This window comes from Lissotriton vulgaris, chromosome 4_1 (assembly GCF_964263255.1).
Source record: "Lissotriton vulgaris chromosome 4_1, aLisVul1.2, whole genome shotgun sequence".
Classification (NCBI taxonomy): domain Eukaryota; kingdom Metazoa; phylum Chordata; class Amphibia; order Caudata; family Salamandridae; genus Lissotriton; species Lissotriton vulgaris.
Genome location: NC_141691.1, coordinates 32,958,385 through 32,979,316, shown reverse-complemented (window position 1 = coordinate 32,979,316; position 20,932 = coordinate 32,958,385). Strand labels below are relative to the sequence as shown.

At 42.8% G+C, this 20,932-nt stretch overlaps 1 protein-coding gene across 1 annotated transcript in view; it reads left to right on the top strand.

Moving 5' to 3' along the window:
- The window catches only part of LOC147718283 (nicotinamide N-methyltransferase-like), a 39,479-nt gene extending 19,402 nt beyond the window's left edge, over nt 1-20,077 (top strand). Inside the window, exon 3 of the mRNA XM_086918252.1 lies at nt 17,496-20,077. Coding sequence (XP_086774378.1) covers nt 17,496-17,922 — 427 coding nt within the window. The 3' untranslated portion in view covers nt 17,923-20,077. The remainder of the gene's footprint in view (nt 1-17,495) is intronic.
- The last annotated feature ends 855 nt before the right edge of the window (nt 20,078-20,932 follow it).

The following is a 20,932-nucleotide window of genomic DNA, read 5'->3' as shown; positions in this document are numbered from 1 at the left end:
AGGAATGATTTTGTTCTCTTACCCGGAGCTTTCTTCGTGCGTTGAGGTGATTTTAATGTAGAGGACTGCTGCAAGAATTTAGTAATCTGCTGTCTTTGACATTTCGTAGCCTTTCGGATTCTATCCTTAGACGGCATTGTCTAATTTCTAAATAATCTGCAGTTGAATCTGTGGTAAAATATAATAACATTTTTTATTAACCACTATTACCAAACAGTAAATCAATAACAGTAAGAATTTGATTCAGCAATGCTATAAAGATGATTCAGTGAAATCTTCTTAATTTTACTGTGATAGTGATAGTATTACAGGGCTTTCATGCAAATGACTGCCCACCCTGCATCAAAAAGCCCACATGAAACTTTACGCACATTAAATTGTGTACTTACCTGCAATAATACATATGCCAGTGTTTAGGTCCCTCCACCCTGCCCCTCCCCCTCCCCGCCTCCCTGCCCCACCGTAACTCCCTCCACGACCTGCGGCTGCTATCTTGCAACATGGTGGAGTTCTGGACTTTTTGGTTCCGTCCAGAGGTGTCAGGGAACAACACCCAAAGACCCCGGAGTTCCACCTGCCTTGGTGCGCAAATGAACAGAAACACGAGCTTCTCGATGGTGGCGTCAAAGACCAAAGGTTTATTACTGCAGGGACACAGAAGTCACAGAAACTACGCATGGGCAGTATCTAGGAGCCTGTTCAAATTGTACAAACAGGGTTGCTCCTTATATACTAAATTTTGGCCTTCAGGCGAATTCTTCACATGTTGGTACATTCCCAAAACCTTTGTGTCATAAACAATAAATATTTGGCGTACACAGGAACCGTTGATAAAATCTGATACAAAACATCTACGAAGAGGGGTTCCCACTAGTTCATCACAATCCCTTGTCAATATTGTATTCAAGAGCCGGACCGCCTCATCGTAAATTTCGTTACCTCCCCCTAATAAAGATTCAGAAAGAAAGGAACGGAGCCAGGTGTGGAAGATAGAAAGCGGGATAAGGGATGTTTGTGGGTTGTAAATGGGCAAGGCTACCGGCTTCGGCTGCCTAATCATGAACGGGACAATGGACACGAGAACCAGTTCAGTTGGGCTGGCCTCGGGCAGAGGAGGCAGCCTTTGTCGAGTCATGTAGCTACAGCGTGATCTGGTTTAAGGTGCACGTGTCATGAAAGAGGTGAATCTCCGGCTAAGGCTACGTGTCCTTAATCGAAATGAGGTGATCAGAGGTTATTGCGTATGTGAGGGCAAGAAACACAAAATTACTGCCATGATCTAAGATGGATGCCGTGGGTAGATCAGAAATGTGTTCATAACAGGAGTACTCTTGCTCGTATCGTAGCGAAAACACCAGGATATGCTAAATGGATCATTTGCGGTTCGCTGATACCAATATTATGTATTTCTGACAACATTGAAAACACGGGTTCAAATCGTCACGGAACCTCAGACCCTCCTTTTGCCCTTACATAGGCAATTAATCAGTCTATGTCAGAATCTAATTCTATGCTCATCAGGTCAGTGACATGTTGTTGTATCATCATCCTTTCTCGTGCCTTTTCTCCAAACGCAGGTGGTTTCCTAAAACAGGTTGCAGCACAAAGACTACACAGAGCAGGACCACACTGGATAATCAGGCAACATGAGAATAGGAATACTAAGACGACACCAATGACCATTAGAACCTTCCATCCCCACGCTGAGATCAGAGTCCAAAACCACTCCATGAAGGACCAGTTTCCCTTGTCTACGTGTATAGAGTCGGAAATCTTGTGTAGCTTAGAGATCGCCTCATAGACTGTTGGAGAATTATTGGGAATAAAGACACAGCAGCTCGATTGGATCATTCTGCATACCCCACCTCGATCTGCAAGTATAACGTCTAGAACCATACGGTTCTGCAACGTCATGAGTCTATCCGCCTGAAGCTCAGCTGTCAAATTGCTAAGGGCACCAGCAGTTTCGGTAATAGTAGATTCAACTACCCGTGTTAGCTGACGTATGTTTCTACTATTGGCCATAGGCCCCCAGAACGGAAGGAAGCCTTTGAAGAAGTCTCCAGCTTCCTGACCAGCGGTATCTTCCTTGCTGAAGACACCTCTCGCTACTCTGGTTCTGTGGTATTCAGATGAAGCAGTGTATGTTGGAGGTAACAATCGAGCAATATAACATGAACCTGAAAAGTCGGCAGGCAACCATGTATACGCTCTGTCTCGACAGATGAAGTAGGTACCCCTAGCAGTAAGAAAGGCAGGGGAAGAGTTAGCCGGAAACACATAAGTCTCAACGCACTCACTCCTCCCTAGCTGAGCTCTCGGATTTCTCCCATTACCTTGCAAACAGACCTGACCTCGGTGAGGTACGACCCAGACTGGAGTTGAGCTTTTACGCTTGCTTTCTCCCAAACTAAGGCGATACTCTGAAGAATTCCAACTTAAATATACTCGCAATTCGTCTCTAGGGTATGATGGAGTATTATTGACGTCCTTGATCATGTCCATAAATTCCCTGGACTAAGGCTTTGTTGGCAGAGTTATATTTAGTGGAACGTGGGGGGCGCGGAGGATAGGTTTCAAGGGCATAAGCAAAGATGGTTTGAAGGGCCTGAAATGATCCATTGTAGCTGAAAGGCAAAACCAGATAAGGAATACCTTTATCCATAGTGTGGGGTATCAAGCCACACACCCAGCAGTCTGTAGTGTTAACTACTAGTTGGTGTTGGTGCAGGAGCTGTACAAAAGTGTTGTTAATGAATTCTGAGCGTCGGGCTTGCTCATGTTCAGGAAACGAATGAAAAGAGTGTATAGAGGAAATAGTAGAAGTAACAGGATTAAGGGGAGGTACTGTAGTTACTGGCACATAAATCAAACTTATACCGAAAACGATTCCACCCACCAATGTTATCAAAACAATTAGAAATGTAATGGCACATTGCATCAAAAAGCATTTGCTATGAAGAATTCTGTAAAGTCTGTTTCTGCGAACATAAATCACATTTTCTCGTTGCAGCGCAGGAAGTTCCATCTTCTACAATCCGCTCGCGACCACTGATGATGTGTACGTAGATGAAAATGCCTCTATCAGCCCTGGGAGTTCCCAGAACTAACAGAAAGATCGACCTTGTGTCAGACCCCTGTAGATTCAACTAGGCACACAGCCACGACCCTACGGCTACCCAGACGGCAAGGCAATTTCAAAAACAATAAAACAATAGCAAACTTCCTGGCTGAAGGCAAAAGTTCAATATTTCAAAATATCACAATATGCAGTTGCCTGCTTTATTTGTCCATTTTACGGTTTCGTAAATTATATCTTTGCTTCGCAGGTACTGTTTGATCGGCAAATAGCGTATCACTGGTATCTGTTGCAGTGTTCAAGTTCGCAGATGACAGAGTTTTTTCTGATGCAGGAGACAAATGTTCAGAGTTCAAAGGAGTCTTTTCAGGAGGAGAGTCAGATTTCGGAGTGTCAGTAATCAATTCGGCATCGCTGAAAGGGATGAACTTTGGCGTGCGTTCAGACTCGGAGGCACCAATTCCCTTCTTCACCCAGTCGTCGTAAGGAAGTGGTAAAGGTACACGCTTAACATGGGATGCGTGCACCCAATGCTTGCGTCCAGCTACACGAACTGCTGTCCTCGTTGCAAGCAGGACCTGGAAGGGACCGATGTATCTGGGCTGAAGATTCTTCGTCCTCGCGAAATTCCTGATAACCACTTGATCTCCTGGTTTCAGCTGATGCCCTGGACTCTCCGGAGGCTTTGGTAAAGCATCGAAAACCTGTTGGTGAATAAGACTCAATTTAGCAGTCAAGTCGTAAAGGTAGTCTATCAACATAGGATATTCTAGAGAACAAAACTCCTTAGGTCTTGGCACACCCCAAATATTTTCCGGGCGGCCAAACACTATCTCATAAGGGCTAAGCCCCACTCTAGAATGTACAGTTGCTCTTATTGATAACAAAGCCAAAGGAAGTGCGTCTGGCCAGGCTAAACCTGTGGATGCTTGTATCTTAGCTAATTTCAGCTTGAGGGTGCCATTGTAACCCTCCACTAAACCAGCAGACTGGGGATGGTTCGCACTGTGGAACTTTTGTTTCAGACCTAGGCCGGCGCACACACTCTTCATAACTTTCCCTATAAACTCACTTCCGTTATCTGACCATACAATCCGTGGCATACCGAATCTAGGGAAATATTCTTTGAGAAGAATTTTGGCTGTTGATAGGGCAGTGTTGTCCTTTAATGGGTATGCTTCGATCCATCTGGAAAAAGCACAGACTACCACCAGGACATATTTCAAATTATTACAGCGATCCATGTGAATGAAGTCTAACTGAATCACTTCAAAGGGGCAGGAAGGAGGAGCGAAGTGACCAGCAGGAGTTGGAGTTCCCTTGCCAGGGTTATGCATCAGGCATACCATACAATTTTTCACCACTCTCTCTGCACACTTACTGATCCCATCATTCTTCCAGACCGGAGCCAACATCTTACAGATTCCTTTAGAACTTATATGCGCTACTCCATGCGCCATCGTCACCACTGCAAGCACATACGCATCAGGCAACATCCAACGCTGCTGTTCTGTCAAATCAATCCAACACCCATTCGAATCCAATTTGCCCGTACTCTCTCTCCATACACGTTTCTCTTCCTCAGTTGCTTCTTTCTGAATCTCTTTCACACTTTCCATTGTATCCTCACACATTCCAGACTCAGCAATCCACCTTGCAGACGTAGCAACATACATTCTGCTCATCATGTCTCTAGCTGTCTGTTTAGCGGTCTCATCAGCAAAAGCATTTCCACAACCAACATCATCCGTGATTGCTTTATGAGCACTGCACTTCACAATCGCAACTTCAGTCGGCAAGGGTAAAGATTCCAACAAGTCGTTAACTAGCTGACCATGTTGAATCTTAGTCCCATGGGACGTAATGAAACCTCTTTCTCTCCACAACCGGCCAAAACTATGGGCCACGCCAAATGCGTACTGACTATCTGTAAAGACATTCACTCTCTTTCCCTTAGCTAAAACACACGCTCTGGTTAAAGCTATTAATTCTGCAGCTTGGGCAGAATTCTGATTCACTCTTGCAGTCTCCACAATCGTCTTCAAAGTCGTTACTGCGTAAGCAACAGTCACATCACCATTCTCCAATTTAAAACATGACCCATCCACATGCAATGTGCCATCTGGATCTGATAATGGAGTATCTTTTAGGTCAATACGTCCTTTTGTCTCTTCCTCCGTTCTAAAGCAACAATCATGTGGTTCGGAATCACTCGACTCTTGATTAGCCGGCAACAACGTTGCTGGATTCAATACATTACATCTTTTGATCTGAATATGACTCGCTAGTAATGTCAGCTCGTAACCAGATAGTCTCGCACTAGTAAGGTGTTGTGTCTTCGTTCGATTCATGAGCGTATCCACCGCATGAGGAACCATGACCACTAGCATGTTGTTCATCACCAAACCAGCAGATTGTCGAATGGAAGCCGCAGCTGCCGCTGTAGCTCTCAAACAACTAGGTAACGCTCTAGCTACCGGATCCAATGTTGATGAGAAATACGCACAGGGGCGTTGTTTATCACCAAACTTCTGTGTCAGAACACTCAACGCGCAACCTTCTCTCTCGTGAACGTAGAGCGTGAATGGCTTACTGTAATCAGGTGTACCCAATACAGGAGCTGAACACAATGCTTTTCGTAATTCAGTAAAACTCTCATGACATTCATCAGACCATGGCACCGGACTCGGCACATTTTTCCCAGTCAAAGCTACCAATGGTTTTGCTAAAAGAGAAAAATTTGGGATCCACTGCCTACAGTAAGAGGTAATACCTAGAAAGGCACGTACTTCTCTCTGTGTGCGAGGAACACTCATCTGCGTAATTGCTTTTATTCTCTCTGGGGTCAACTTCCTTCCCTCCTTTGACAAGAGATGACCTAGGTAGGTCACTTCTTGGCAGCAGTATTGCATTTTTGAAGGTGATACCTTGTGATTCAAATTAGACAAGTGATGTAATAACGAAACCGTAGCTGCTTTGCAAGTTTCCTTGTCATCGGCAGCCACTAGAAGATCATCTACATACTGCACTAGAGCAGAACCTGGAGGAAGGACAAAGGAATCTAACTGACTTTTTAATGCTTGACTGTAAATAGATGGGCTCTCACAGTAGCCCTGTGGAGCGCGTTTAAATCTGAAACTGCGACCTCCTAGACAGAAGCCGAAAATATCTCTGCTTTCTTCGGCTATCGGAATGCTGAAAAAGGCATTCTTCAAGTCGATAACTGAAAACCAAGTAGCTGTAGCAGGAATCAATGTTAACAAGGCAGTAATGTCTGGAACCACAGGAAACTGCGGGACCACAATCTTATTGACTTCTCTGAGGTCGATGACAAACCTATACACTGGAGGCTTTGTAGGATCAGTTCGTTTCAAAATCGGTAATACAGGACTATTACAAACATTTCCTCTAGTTTCTTCAACCACACCTTTCTTGATCAAATCTTGCACAATCAATAAAAGTGCACGCTCACCTTCACTAGATATTTTGTATTGCGGAATTCTTGGAAATTTCACATTTGCTTTCAAAGTTACTACATATGGTGGTATTTCTAAAAGGCCTACATCATTAGGACCAGTCGCCCAAAGAGAGTCAGGGAGTGAACGCAGCTCTGGCGGGAGTGCATCCATTGACAAGTACATCGGAGAGGTGATTCTTTTACCCAATGTAAGCTGTACCCCTTCCGGAGAACAGTACAATGTCGCATATAGTCGTTTTAACAAGTCTAAACCAAGCAGATTTTCATTACAACCCGTCGTCAAAATCAGGGGTGCTTTCAATTGACACGGTCCAACAGAGATAGACAAAGGACCAGATATGGGGTTGTAAACAGGGGCGCCTGAAAAACCTACAGAAACATTTGTTGAGCCGGACAAAGGTGCGCCAGGGAGTTTTGCATGAATGATAGAACTTTTGCGGCACCAGTATCCAACAGAAACGGTTCGACTACACCTGATGTTGCTACTGCGACATAAGGCCCACTCTGATCCACTGGAACTGATACTACTCCCTCTCTCTGTCCATGGCTGTCCTAGTACCCATTTTGCTGAAATCCCTCATCCACTTCACAATAGTCTTCAACAAGATATTGTTGAGATCTATTTTGCTGGGCTGACTGTCCATTTCGTTGATCAAAGTGATTGGAAGGACGATCATTCGTCTGTGGAGGCATAGCACCTCGCCCTCGTCCTCTAGAATTCTGCACAAAACCACCACGATCTCTCTGAGCTGCTGCTGCATTATTTTGCGCTAAGATCGGACATTCATTCTTGTAGTGACCCTCTTTCTTACAATACGCACACTGGTTCCACTGATATTGAGGCCTCGTTGAACTATAATCTGTCCTTTGATATGAATTCTGTTGCATATTAGTCTGATTCGTGCGAGGCGGATACGCCTGTTGCAAAAGAACTTTAGTCTTTAAATCTTTCGTTTTCTTGTCTGATTTCTCTTTTTCCTCTTTATCCCTATTTTCGTAATATTGTGCAGTTGCAAGTATTTGCGCAGTTGTAGAAACAGCCCACGCACTCTCTGAATCCTTTAATTTATTGCATAACTCAGGTAACAAATTATGCACAAATTTATCGACAAACAGTCTCTGTCCTCCTTCTGTGCTCATATCTTGACCACTATGATCTACAAAAGTCTCTTCGAACCTCGTGAAGAAGTCGGAGACACTTTCGTCTTTCTTCTGCCTGCATTCAGATAACTTGTCCCAATTAACACGTAATGCAGGCATCAGAGTCTTCATTAAGTCGATTATCCTACCCGGAAGATTAGCAATTAGGGGTTCAGGTTTTGCACCACCCGTTTGCTGACCATCCGCTGCAGTGATAGCCGCCCAATCACCACCTAAGGCAACTTGATGATCCTCCCTATGAATTTTAGCCCACACTGGTTGAGGAACTACATTTCCAAATAACATATCAATGTCTGCTAAGTTCATTATACAAGCCTCAACTGTCTGCGTTAATTCCTTGTAATATCCAGCAGGATTCTTACGCGGATCTGGCAAGGCCTGTTTCACTGCTAGCACTTCGGCTCGTTTCCACGGAATGTGTATCCACACCCTTTGGAATTGGGCTGGAGCAGCTACAATACCATTAACATTGTCAGCTTGCACAGCTTCGCGCCAAATTGGAGGAACCTCCCTCATTGGATATTGGCGACTCAGCTTCGTTTTACCTTTGTCTAAATCTCTCGGTGAACGAAGAGATAGATCATTTCTAAAACTTAAGATCAGTTCCATCGCTTCTTCTATATTTTCACCTACTATCATACCAGCAGCAAACTCTTTCTGAACCTTAATTAAGTCTTCTAGATTCGATTCAACATCATCTTCTTCTATCTCCTCACGTAACAACGAACACATCTCATCAAAGACATACCGTTGCGTTGGTTCCTTCCACTGCATAAATGTATCTAACACATCTCTCGTACTATATCTCCTACTCTTCGAGATCCATCTGAGAGCCGTGGAATCTAAAATTCCCCGTTCCTCAGTGCTTGGATGCTGGCTACATCTCTGAACAGAATCAGAAGTAGGAGTCTTGATTTAAGTTTTATAGAAAGGAGACAGCATATTAGACACAGAATCAGTGATTCTTCGACGAACAGAAAGTGGAGTCAACACACTCGCAGACGTAGAGAACACAGTAGAGGTAGGAACAGATAGCGGAACAGTAGGAGTATCGAGAAAAATAGTTTGTGGAACAGTAGGTGTAAGCGAGACAGATACAGGTATAGAAGTCGGCAATCCAGGAAGAGGAGGAGCCGTAGGAACATTCACATTAACTACAGGAGGTACAGGAGCTTGATTCTGAGGGACAGGAGCAGGAATACCAGGTTGTCCAGCAACCGGCAATTGAATATTAGGTACAGGTGGAGCCGTAGCACCTTGTGCATACGGTGGAGGTGACCGTAACAGATAAGACAACAGAGGATCGTTTTCGGGGTCCTCTAGTATCTTAGCTGTTTTCGATGGCAAGGCAGGATAGCACTTGTCGATCGCTAAATTATGCTCTCTAATGGCCACCTCTATGGCCTTCTCACACTCGCTATCTTGCAACTGTTTAGTTGCTTGCTCTAGAGTCAACTCTTCTTTCTCTTTCTGTTCTTTCTTTAATCTCTTCATTTCTCTCTGTTTGGATTCTTTTCGCCAGTAACGGAAAGAATCAAACATTGCCGGCCGGGCTTTCTTCCTAAACAATTTCGCTTCTAAATTATCAAGAATTTCGGGTTCAAAACTACCATGCATTGGCCAACTAAGGACACCGTCTTTCTCAGTGTAGCGGACCCACACCTCATTATAAGATATAGGACCCACACCATGTTTACAATATAAATCATATAGGGGAGTCCCAATCGGAGGAACCAGACATGAGTCCTCCAATCGTGAGTCACTGTTGCAACCGAAACAAGACAACATACAGTTTCTCCGACTTACCATTTTTCAGTCCGGAACACAAAACAAACAAAACACTAAACAGATATGTGCACCTGAACCAAGAACTTTTAGGCCTACCAAAACCAAACTGATGTATCGATACCCAAACTAAACCAAATAGATTATCGTAACCAGAACAACCAGTGATAATCTTACGAAACTAAACCAAACCAAGAACCAAAAAGGATTTTAACAACCCTCACGAAGTAACCAACTAGCTAGCAACCACTAAATACTTACCTGAGGCACTGAAGACGTCACCAAGGAGAAACCCGTCACGTTTCGCTGTACTAAGGGCTGCACCTCGGGTCCAAGACAGGGCGACGGTCAAGGCAACGGCCCACTGCAGCCGTCCTGAACGGGAACCCTCGTGGAAGAGAACTTCGGGCCACTTTTGCGATATGCCGGGATCGATGAAGTGGGGCGCCTCCCTCAGGAATCTTCACACAAAGCTTCTCGAACTCTTCAGGCTTTTGGACCGGTACCGAATGACGTCGCCCCACGTTGGGCGCCAATTGGAGTTCTGGACTTTTTGGTTCCGTCCAGAGGTGTCAGGGAACAACACCCAAAGACCCCGGAGTTCCACCTGCCTTGGTGCGCAAATGAACAGAAACATGGGCTTCTCGATGGTGGCGTCAAAGACCAAAGGTTTATTACTGCAGGGACACAGAAGTCACAGAAACTACGCATGGGCAGTATCTAGGAGCCTGTTCAAATTGTACAAACAGGGTTGCTCCTTATATACTACATTTTGGCCTTCAGGCGAATTCTTCACATGTTAGTACATTCCCAAAACCTTTGTGTCATAAACAATAAATATTTGGCGTACACAGGAACCGTTGATAAAATCTGATACAAAACATCTACGAAGAGGGGTTCCCACTAGTTCATCACAATCCCTTGTCAATATTGTATTCAAGAGCCGGACCGCCTCATCGTAAATTTCGTTACCTCCCCCTAATAAAGATTCAGAAAGAAAGGAACGGAGCCAGGTGTGGAAGATAGAAAAGCGGGATAAGGGATGTTTGTGGGTTGTAAATGGGCAAGGCTACCGGCTTCGGCTGCCTAATCATGATCGGGACAATGGACACGAGAACCAGTTCAGTTGGGCTGGCCTCGGGCAGAGGAGGCAGCCTTTGTCGAGTCATGTAGCTACAGCGTGATCTGGTTTAAGGTGCACGTGTCATGAAAGAGGTGAATCTCCGGCTAAGGCTACGTGTCCTTAATCGAAATGAGGTGATCAGAGGTTATTGCGTATGTGAGGGCAAGAAACACAAAATGGCTGCCATGATCTAAGATGGATGCCGTGGGTAGATCAGAAATGTGTTCATAACAGGAGTACTCTTGCTCGTATCGTAGCGAAAACACCAGGATATGCTAAATGGATCATTTGCGGTTCGCTGATACCAATATTATGTATTTCCGACAACATTGAAAACACGGGTTCAAATCGTCACGGAACCTCAATGGTGCATCTTGTAAATCACTACTGCATTATAAAAGTGACGCAACAGCAGCACAAAATAGGTGCACAGCCATCATAAATCTGCCCCTAACACTTTAAATGATTGATTCAGGATGAGGATAAGGTGTGGACTATCTAGAAGTTTGTTTGAGGTGAGGCCTACTCAGGGTTGCAGATGAAATTTAGGCTTGTTGAAGAGTACAGAGGTGATAAGACATGTACAGGCCTACCAATGAAGTGAATCATATCCACTGCACTCTTCAACAAAGGCCAGACCTCCTCTATCTCCCTGAACACGACTAAACATCATCTGCACAATGTGATTCGTAATGTTAGGAAACACAAGTGATATAATTGAAAAACGTGAAAATATTTTTGCACATTTAACAATCACATCACCTGTATTTCTTCAGCTTACTTATCTCATTATGCAGATGTAGTCTACGTCCTATGTAGAAGCACACCCTATCAATACTTAAATTACCCAAGCACACATGGGAGCGTATTTACAAGGACCTTGCTCCAGGGGAAATGTCTTAAATTAAAATTGGAAAAATTACATCAAAGGGACTCAAAGGCCTTGTAAATATGCCCCAAACAACCTATGAAACACTAGCAGTACATATCAAGAAACCTAATTAATTTCAAAAAACGTTTTTAAACCTTTTTTGTAAAACAATTATATACCTACATTCATGGGGAACTGACTTAAAATGCCCTAATACACATGAAAACGTTTTTTTAAGGTCATTGCACCTTTTTTTCAATAACTTTTAACATGTCTATGTAACTCAAACAATCAAAATCAAAATTTTTCAAGCACACATGGGGGCGTATTTACAAGGACATTGCACCACGGGGAAAGCGACTACAAATGACCAGTCATACATGGGGACGTATTTACAAGGCCCTTGAACCAGGGGGAAGTGACTTGAAATGGCTAAGCACACATAGGAGAGTATTTACAATGCCCGTGCAACACTTATGTATCACTTTTTACATGTACACTGTAGAGCAGCATGGGGCAATAACAACACAAATGCATCATGCATCTGTTCCGCAAAAACGACGCATTGCAGGAGTCACATCACAAGTAAATAAATTCTCATAATTTTTTAAAGCATTCCTTTTCCTTAAAAACGATTTTCTGATCATAATTTGAAAACACAGCACAGTTCCTATGTACAACCACACCTTGTCAGTACTAATACTTTACATTATCTGCAATTACAATTGGTAAAATAATGCAAAATCTTCTTTGAAAGCATAATGCAAACACTTGACTCAAAACATCATTTTAAATACACAGCTGGCTTTCTTATTTACGCAAAAAAGCATACTAGTCTTTATCTAAAATATAGAAACGATAACTCACCTTAACAAATGCTTTTTGAATTTCAAAACAGTCTCAGAAACACACCAATTTTTCTTTAGCCGAATAAAAGGTATGCACTCCAGAGGCTGGAACCAATAAAGGCACTGAAATGCTGATATTCATCACACATATCTTTCATGTTAGCCAATCAAAACTCTTCCCTCACTATTTTCAAATCAACACCCTTCCCCCCTCTGCCCTTTCTGCCCTTTTTCCATAGCAACTACCTCCTGCCAGACCTCTCATGTTTACAGGTTCACACAACAATGTTTCAAATGAACTCTGAACTCTCAGTACACCTGCTAATCCACTGCAATCTTTCATAACATCATTTTTAATTTACCATTCGAATTACATCTTTCAAAGAACACATCCATGCACCCTAACTTTCTGTTTCCAGCAATCAAAATCCACCAATCACTGCTACTGAATCATTAGCACTGAAACTCCACAGTTTTTTTCATTACAAACTCCTACTGTTTCAACTGCCATTTCATTCCCACACTTCATCTGACTGCAGCAGAACCTCCTCTCACCATGTTTTCTTTCTGGATTCTTGGACATAGCTACATCCACTGGGCTCACAGGTATGCTGATAACAGAAATTTACACAATCTCAATTTACAAAATGTGGAAATCAAGTGAATTGGCCAGAGAGGATTGAGACGTCACCATTTGATACCATTGGTGAAAACCTTTTTGCATTTGCCAAACCCTGACCTCATAATAGTGCACTGTGGAGGAAATGTTTTGGGCACTTTGACTGGGGTAGGTCTGGAAATGCTTTTAAAGGACACCTTTGAGCAATTGATGGCACTTTTTCCTCAAACTGCCTTGGTATATTCCAATATATGCCAAAGACAGAAATGGAGGTGGTCCAATCAATTTTGTCCACAAATTGAGAAAGCGAGGAAGCATGTAAATAAGTCTGTTTCAGCTTACATGAGAGACCATGGAATGGGCTCCATCTACAACAATAACTTGTGTTACTACATGCAAGATATCTACAGAGGAGATGGTGTGCACTTCTCAGATGAGGGGAACAGAGTTTTCATCCAGAATTTAAGACTGTGTATTGGTACCTACTTATAAGTACCTAAATCTTCCACAGACCCAAAAGCTCTTTTCTGAGCTACCCTAACTATGATCACTCTAAATAAATTTTAAATGTAACTTTTTTTTAACTAATTTTCACGATTTACGCTTTCCGGAGCGCTACCCGGTTCGCGCACCGGGCGCTAACCGCTCGAAAATTTGAATAATTTTTTACTTTTTTGGGCATATATGGGCCTCCTCATCCACCCTCACAAAACCTAGGGGTCAGGATATATCTCCCTTGACCCCTTTTACACAATCCCAGCATTGTTTATCATCCATCTTGTGTCCAAATTAGACCTTAACGCAAGATGGCGGACTCCCGTTACACTACCGGTAAGCTACCCGGTTTCCCCGCGAAAAATCACATTTTTTTATTTTTTTATTTTTTTTGCCCCGCTGGGCCCTTTAATAGCCCCCACATCAATCTTAGGGGGTCAAGAGGGGTCTACCTTGCCCCCTTTTATTCATTTCCCCCTTCGTTTATTTCCACCTCGTATCTCTCGATCCTACCGAGAGACAAGATGGCGGCCGCTCCGAACTGTTTAGAATGTTCACAGTCACCGGGGAGCCAATACGCTTCTCCTCGTGAAGTTCCGTTATGCGTCTGGTACGCGAACCGGGGCGCTAACCGGGACGCTGTCACAGATATATATATTTTTTTTAACCTAAAATACTCAAAATCCACTGGAGCACATATCCTGAGACCTAGCAAAGGCACATCGGGCTACCAGTTCCTACAATTTTGCCACGTTTCATAGAAATCCATTCAGCCATTCGAGCTAAAAGTGAGTCCAACCGCCCTATGGAAAACTCAATGTTAAAAACACGTTTTAGGACCCCCCTTTTTTCTCGGCCCCCACTTCACGAAACTCCCCCAAACTTTCAGGGGACGCTCAGAAACAAAATGTGCCATTTTCCTGAATATTTCAGCCAATTCCGTCCTTCAACGCCAAAGTTATTCAACATAGGATTTTCAGAAATCCCTGTTCAAAAAAATCCTAACTATATATACCTACTGGCGACAATTATAAATATATTCCCAGCCCATGGACTAAACTTGAATCCTTTTATCCCCTCATTTTCTCTTTACATTCTATTGGCCTTCTTCTGTGATTCCCCAAATCATGTCCTGAGCAACTATCTGACTGGGTCCAGAGGGACACCCCTCTAAAGGTGGTGCTCTTGCCCACCTCACCCTATTAATAAGAGTCTTGCAGTTTTCTTTTCCATAAAGCCTTCTTAATACCTGTAGGTAGATTAAATTACCCAAAGGTGATAAGTGCACCCCATCCTTTCTGAATAATAGCAGTCCCTCATACATATTTTCTGGGTTTCCTAACACCAAAGCCTTTTTCCAATCCTAAACCTGTTGTCATCCTGTTCACTTCTTTCCTTGCTATGTTGATGGCTGCTGGATTTGTTGTTCTCGCCAAACCCTTCCCATCAACATCTGGGTCCACCATGCCTAAGCCTCTAGCCACTACTCCCTTAACCTCTTTGAATCTTTAGTTATCATTGTTGACACCTCCAAACCCATAATCTGCACTAGATAATTGTCACTCGTATGTATCAGGCTGGTTTCACATCCCTTTTAAGTCCAGCAATTTAAACCTTCTCCATTCCCATCCCATTTTTGGCAGATTATTTTACCACAGCTTTATCCCTGTCCACACATAGTTGTTTGCCTTCCCAGAGATGTTTTCCCGGGACTTCAGATCATGTTTTCATGAAGTGTTCTCATATGCAAATTTCGTCCTTGTGACCTCTTTTGCATTGCCCACCTGCCAAACAAGAAAATGCCAACTTTTTTTGGTCTCATGTGTACAGTACCCATAAACCAAGTTGAGAACTGGGTAGATAATTTCTATAGCAAGCAACAATGTCTCTACAGGTATTAGTAGAAAACAGTTTTACTTTCAGAAAAGCATGCACATAAAAGTTGGAAAAAGGAAGGAAACCGGGAGACAATAATAATTATAGCAGTTAAATTCAAGGATGAATCTGTATTTAAGCAGGAATTGAAAAAATAGGAAAGGACAATATTGGGGCACTCAGTTACATTAAATGTACATGTAACCATTACAGACTTGTGCACAATAGTGCTCATGGATGATAAAGTGAACGCCGCAGGTGACAATTCAAAATGCAATATACAGCGATAAAATGGCGCATGAAAATGAAGAAACTAATGATTCCCTTATATTAAACAATAGTTAGGGATAATTTTATTTTTCATGAAAGCACAAAAGTAGCACCAAATGCTGGAGTGTCAACAGCGTTTTGACCTGTGTAGAGTTCAGGTCATCTTCAGGACAATGGTACTGATTGTGCTGCATAGGTTGAAAGGAATCAGAACCGAAGGGTGTGAGAAACTGGGACCAAAGAGGTAGGGTAACAGAGAAATTAAGGTAATTATTGGTTTTTGGACCTGGGAAAGAAATCTAACTGGGTCAGGCATGAGGTCACAAGAAGTGGGGTGGTAGCACGATACCTGAGGAGGCATGAAGAGAAGTAAAACAGAGCGTGTGCATTAAGTTTGATGGAAGCACACAATGCATTGGACAATATTGTCCTGGTGTATTGGGAGCCCTTTGCTAAGGCACATTGCTCACTGTTAATTATAATTATTTCTGGCACCGGGAAACCCATTGAGGGTAGCTGTGCGCAATACAAGTTTAATAAAATAAAAAAATAAAAGAATAAATAAGGGAACCAATGGTGAGAAACGTTGCAGGCAGGGGCAATTTGGAGTAGTTGTACGTCCGGTCAATGAATTGCAAAAGTATGAACGCAGGTTGGTCAGGTTCAAAGCAGTGTTTCTGTGTGATGATCTTCTCTAGGACCGTGGCCTGCTAAGATGCAGGGATTTCTTCATAGTGGAGCAACTATAGAATGTTTCCAATTGTATTCAAAGGTGTCTGAGTCAATGATGGTGGTGGGCAGGGCTGAGGGATGCAGAGGAGATGTGAAGTGAGAGAGCAGAAGTGAGAGAAACAGGTAAAGAGCACTAGAGGAAACAAAGGGACTGGCAAGTAAAGGTGCACGGTCACGTACACATATAGAAAGACAGGCACACAAATGGTGCAAGGGGCAAAAAGAGACAAAAACTACAGAATAAAACAGGGCATAAAATGGTACAAAATGGGATAGTAAACAGTTCAGAAACACAGCATGAAGTCAAAGCACGGTAAAACAGATGAGAGTACAGATTAAAAAAATGTAAAAGACAGGTAGAAAACTGAGCAGAGCCGGAGACAACGTCACAAACACGATGAAAAGGACCAGAGCACAGAGAAAAAGGGATACAGAAAGGTTAAAGGTAGAGCACAAATAGAGCAACAAAGCACAAAACAGAGTAAATCAGGTTAGGATAATAGCAAACTAAAAGAGTAGGAATCAGATAAGAGAACAAAGAACAAGAGGCACAGAATGAGAGAGAGAGGGAGCCATCAGGTGAGGACATTGTGGGCGCCTCAAGGCCCTGGAGCAGGAACACAGGTGAGCCCTAGGCTAGGAACCAAACCGGCTTAATCTTGGGTGGCTTTGTGGTCTAAAACATCCCCTTAGAGACCTGTGTTCGGTACTATTGTTACAGGTGTAAGTACCAGCTGGTCCACTCAGCTTCTCATTCTTCTGTGGCACTCCATAAACACACCTCTTTGATCTATAGGTTATGGGTTACTTGGCAGCATTAAACTTCCCTGTGTTGATCAAGTGTGCTTATGTGTCTGTTATATTGAAGAGATATCATTTCTGTAATATTGTGTTTCTCAGATGTAATGTTTTGTGCACCTGTAGATAACTCTATGACATATTCTCCTCCAATCATGATGTTTGGCATGAACCGTTTTTTCTTTTTTATCAATGCTCTTCATAAACCAATGAAAATGTCTTATATACATATTCATAACCATTCATTTTTGTTCATGTGCCCATTTGTTAAATCAAAACAGATTTGTGAAATCCTGAAAGAAAGCAAACAATGCATTTTAATTACTAAGCCACATATTATTCTTTGTTCTTTATATTTTAGGGAATCATGGATTGAGAAGCAAGACATGTGGCAAAAGAAAATCAAACAACCTGTTAAATATGACGTCAGCAAAAGTAACCCGTTGTCTCCAACCATACTCCCACAGGCTGATTGTCTACTCTTGTCTCACTGTTTGGAAGCCCACGTTACAGACAAGGAAACTTTCATTACTGCCCTGAAAAATGTCACAACACTGTTAAAACCAGGAGGGCATTTAGTAATAATAGCATGCCTTGAAGAAACATATTACATGGTTGGGAGCTACAAGTTTCCCCATTTATGCATTGATGAAGATTTTGTGAGAAAAGCGCTTTGTGACACTGGTTATGACATTGCAGAGCTGCACGTGTTCCCTAGGAAAGTTAATCTATTGTATGATGTAGCAGATTATAGTGCTTTTATAGTTGTTAATGCCATAAAGAGATAATCATTCCATCTACCATACATGCCAATCATATAGAAGAGATAAGTTATTCCCTTCTGGCCTGAACCACATATATTCTTCTTCTGCTTCTTGTTGTAACTCCATTTTGGTTTAAACCAATAGTCCTCTGCTCTCAGCCTCTCAGCTCACTCTTATCAATGGAAGATGCTATTGATCTTGTATCACCTCGAGTGCTCTCGAACAGGTTCCACTTTACTCATTGTCACCCTCAAATAGACTCTGGGACATTTTTATCACAGGTTAGTGTTACTTTTGTACAACGCAATGGGGTGAAAAAGTGATGCAAACCTTAGGTGTGATTTATCAGGCTATGCAAGGCCTCCTGGCGTGGCCACGTGTCTTGGTCAGCCTGGCCGCATTGTGATACTCTGCCGCGGCGTGGAGTTCTAAGGGTGGTCATGGGTGTTCCCACAACACCCATTGGTTTGGCGCATTACCAGATTTACCATTAGAGGTTGACCTGGGAATGCGCCAAATGCTTTGCATCTCCAGGGGGAGGTGACAAGGGGAATTATCTATGCTTCTGCTTGTTTTGTACTCTTCCTATATTTGCCATATTCTACAGAGGATCTAGAGAGGGAAAAATGCCTCAGGGGATTGTTTTGCGGAGGACGGCTCCCCTTCCTACATAAAAACAAACCTTCTAACAACATCGGCATCCTTGCACGGTAGTGCAAGAGTTCCTGCTTTGGCACCAGGCAGCCAGGAAAAAAGAGGGATGCACTGTATTATGTTAAATATGGAGCATTTCTGCTGTTTCCTTGTCATGCAGAACAGCGCAGCAGGGTGGATCCATGAGCTGTGTGATTTAATGATAAATATGTCCCTCTGAATCTAATCAAAACATTTGTCTGCCATATCATTTCCTAAACATCCGCAAATGTACTATATTGTCATCAGACCTTTGCCCATTGATTATTGCCAAAACATTTCAGAGTTGTACATTCAGGGCCATATTCATCACAGGGTGGCATCACTTTTGTACCATGTAACAGGGTGCAAATGTGAAGCAACCATTAAGATGCGATTTATCAAGTTACACAAGGCCACCTTACCTGGTGCTGATAAATTCAGAGTCTCGCACAGCAGCAGAGATCGCTGCGTTCGTTTGCTCTTCTCCTGGAGGTATTTGCATGTGGTATGTGGATATTCCCATTCAAATCCCATGCATTTTGATCCAGTCTGAGATTTACCATGAGTGGCAGAGCAGGGAATGAGCCAAAACGGCAACGCCTCCCGAGGGGAAGGGTGACAAGGAAACATATGTTCATGTTGCCTTGTATTTCCCTCTTTCTATGAGTACTGCACTCTGCAGCACATATAAGAGGAGGAAATGCCTCAGGGGACTGTTTCTGTGTAAAAAGATGCCCCTTCCTGAACAAACACAATCCGGATAAAAACGCAGGTTGTGAGACTGCCTATATTGGCACTAGGCCGCACATTATGTGCCATCTCTGGACAAAGGCAATGCATTCCAGCCCTTTCCTTATCATGCAGTGCACCTCTGCAAGGTGACTTGCTCTGCTGCATGACTTGAAGATACATATGCCCCTTGATTTAAAGATGTTGATGAATAGGTCTCCGCTGAGCTGCATGCATGTTAAACACCTATACAATTGCCTGTTCATTCTTTACTCATGTATGGTTTCCCAGAATTGAGGTGCACACCACCAGTCATAATTTTGCATGTGTTTAATTACAGATGAAATGTTTACCCTGGTACAAATGTAATAGCATGCACGCATGTGCTCAATTAACCTTACTATGTAACACGCTTCCTGGACTCCCTGCTGCATTCAGAAGAATCTCACTCTTTGATAGACCTTATTCTCAGATGCCATTCATGAGTAAACAGTTTGTACAGTCAGCCTTGAAAGAGCTTGTGTCAGCTTGAAGATGCTCAATCTTCAGCCTCTTCACAGGCAGTACCATGGAAGAGAGAGTAACAATGGAGGAGCAGCCAGACCTGCTGAGGAGCAGACACCACAAAAGCCTCAAGAGTTGTGATCCTGAGCCCCTGCATCCATGCTTTTAAAGGGACATTTGAAGGGGCATCTGCACATTTGGAGCCGACCAGGGCACCCAGAAAAATATGACATGTTTACTGTCAATATTTTAAATAAAAGATACAAGGATTAAAACATGTTATGTGGATTCATTTCAAAAAGTGTCAGAATGAAGGGTGGGGGTGGATCTTAGTCTATAATAAGGGAAAGCCATGAAAACACTAGAAGAAGCATTTATGTCATCATGTAAGAGCCCCCCCCTCAAACAGTGTACATTTCTGGCCTGGTCAAGATGGCTGAGGGTTGGTGTGATGGAACAGAAGTAACCCCAAGATCTCCACTTCCCTACGTCTGTGAGATTGTGGCTTTTTTACTGTTCTCTCAAGATTTACAATCTAGCTATATTGGGGTCAGGGTAACCACATTATTACACAACATAATGGCAGACACGCACAAATGAGGCATAAAACAAAAACTAAATGTGAAAATGAAAGTGAATAAAAGAGGAAATAGCATGTCTCTAATAATTGCAAACATAAAGAACTGTTTCCAATGTTGAGGAGAGGATTTGGTTCTTAAATGTATTCCACAGGCTGAGTTTAAACTAAGGTGATCTTTTGGGCAGGACATTGAAAGAAAAGGGATAAACGCTGTTAAATAAGTAGCAAAGAGTTAAAATAGGCAAGAAAGCCAATCAATCCCAATACACATACTGCTATTTAAAGATAAAAAGGCCAATCTACAGCTGGTGAATCCACAAAGCACCTCTAGATTGGACAAACAAAATGATAGGATGTGAAATGATAAGCAAGTCATCTATATTTTTATTCAAAGCAATAGTTTTGCCTAGCGACAGCTACATTTGTCTGTGGCCAAGACCAAACTATTTTTTGATTTGCCAGAATAAGATCCTGTCTATGGGCCACATGATATCTGTTTTCATTCTCACACTTGTGCAACCAGTAAAGAATACAGGCAACAGGTTC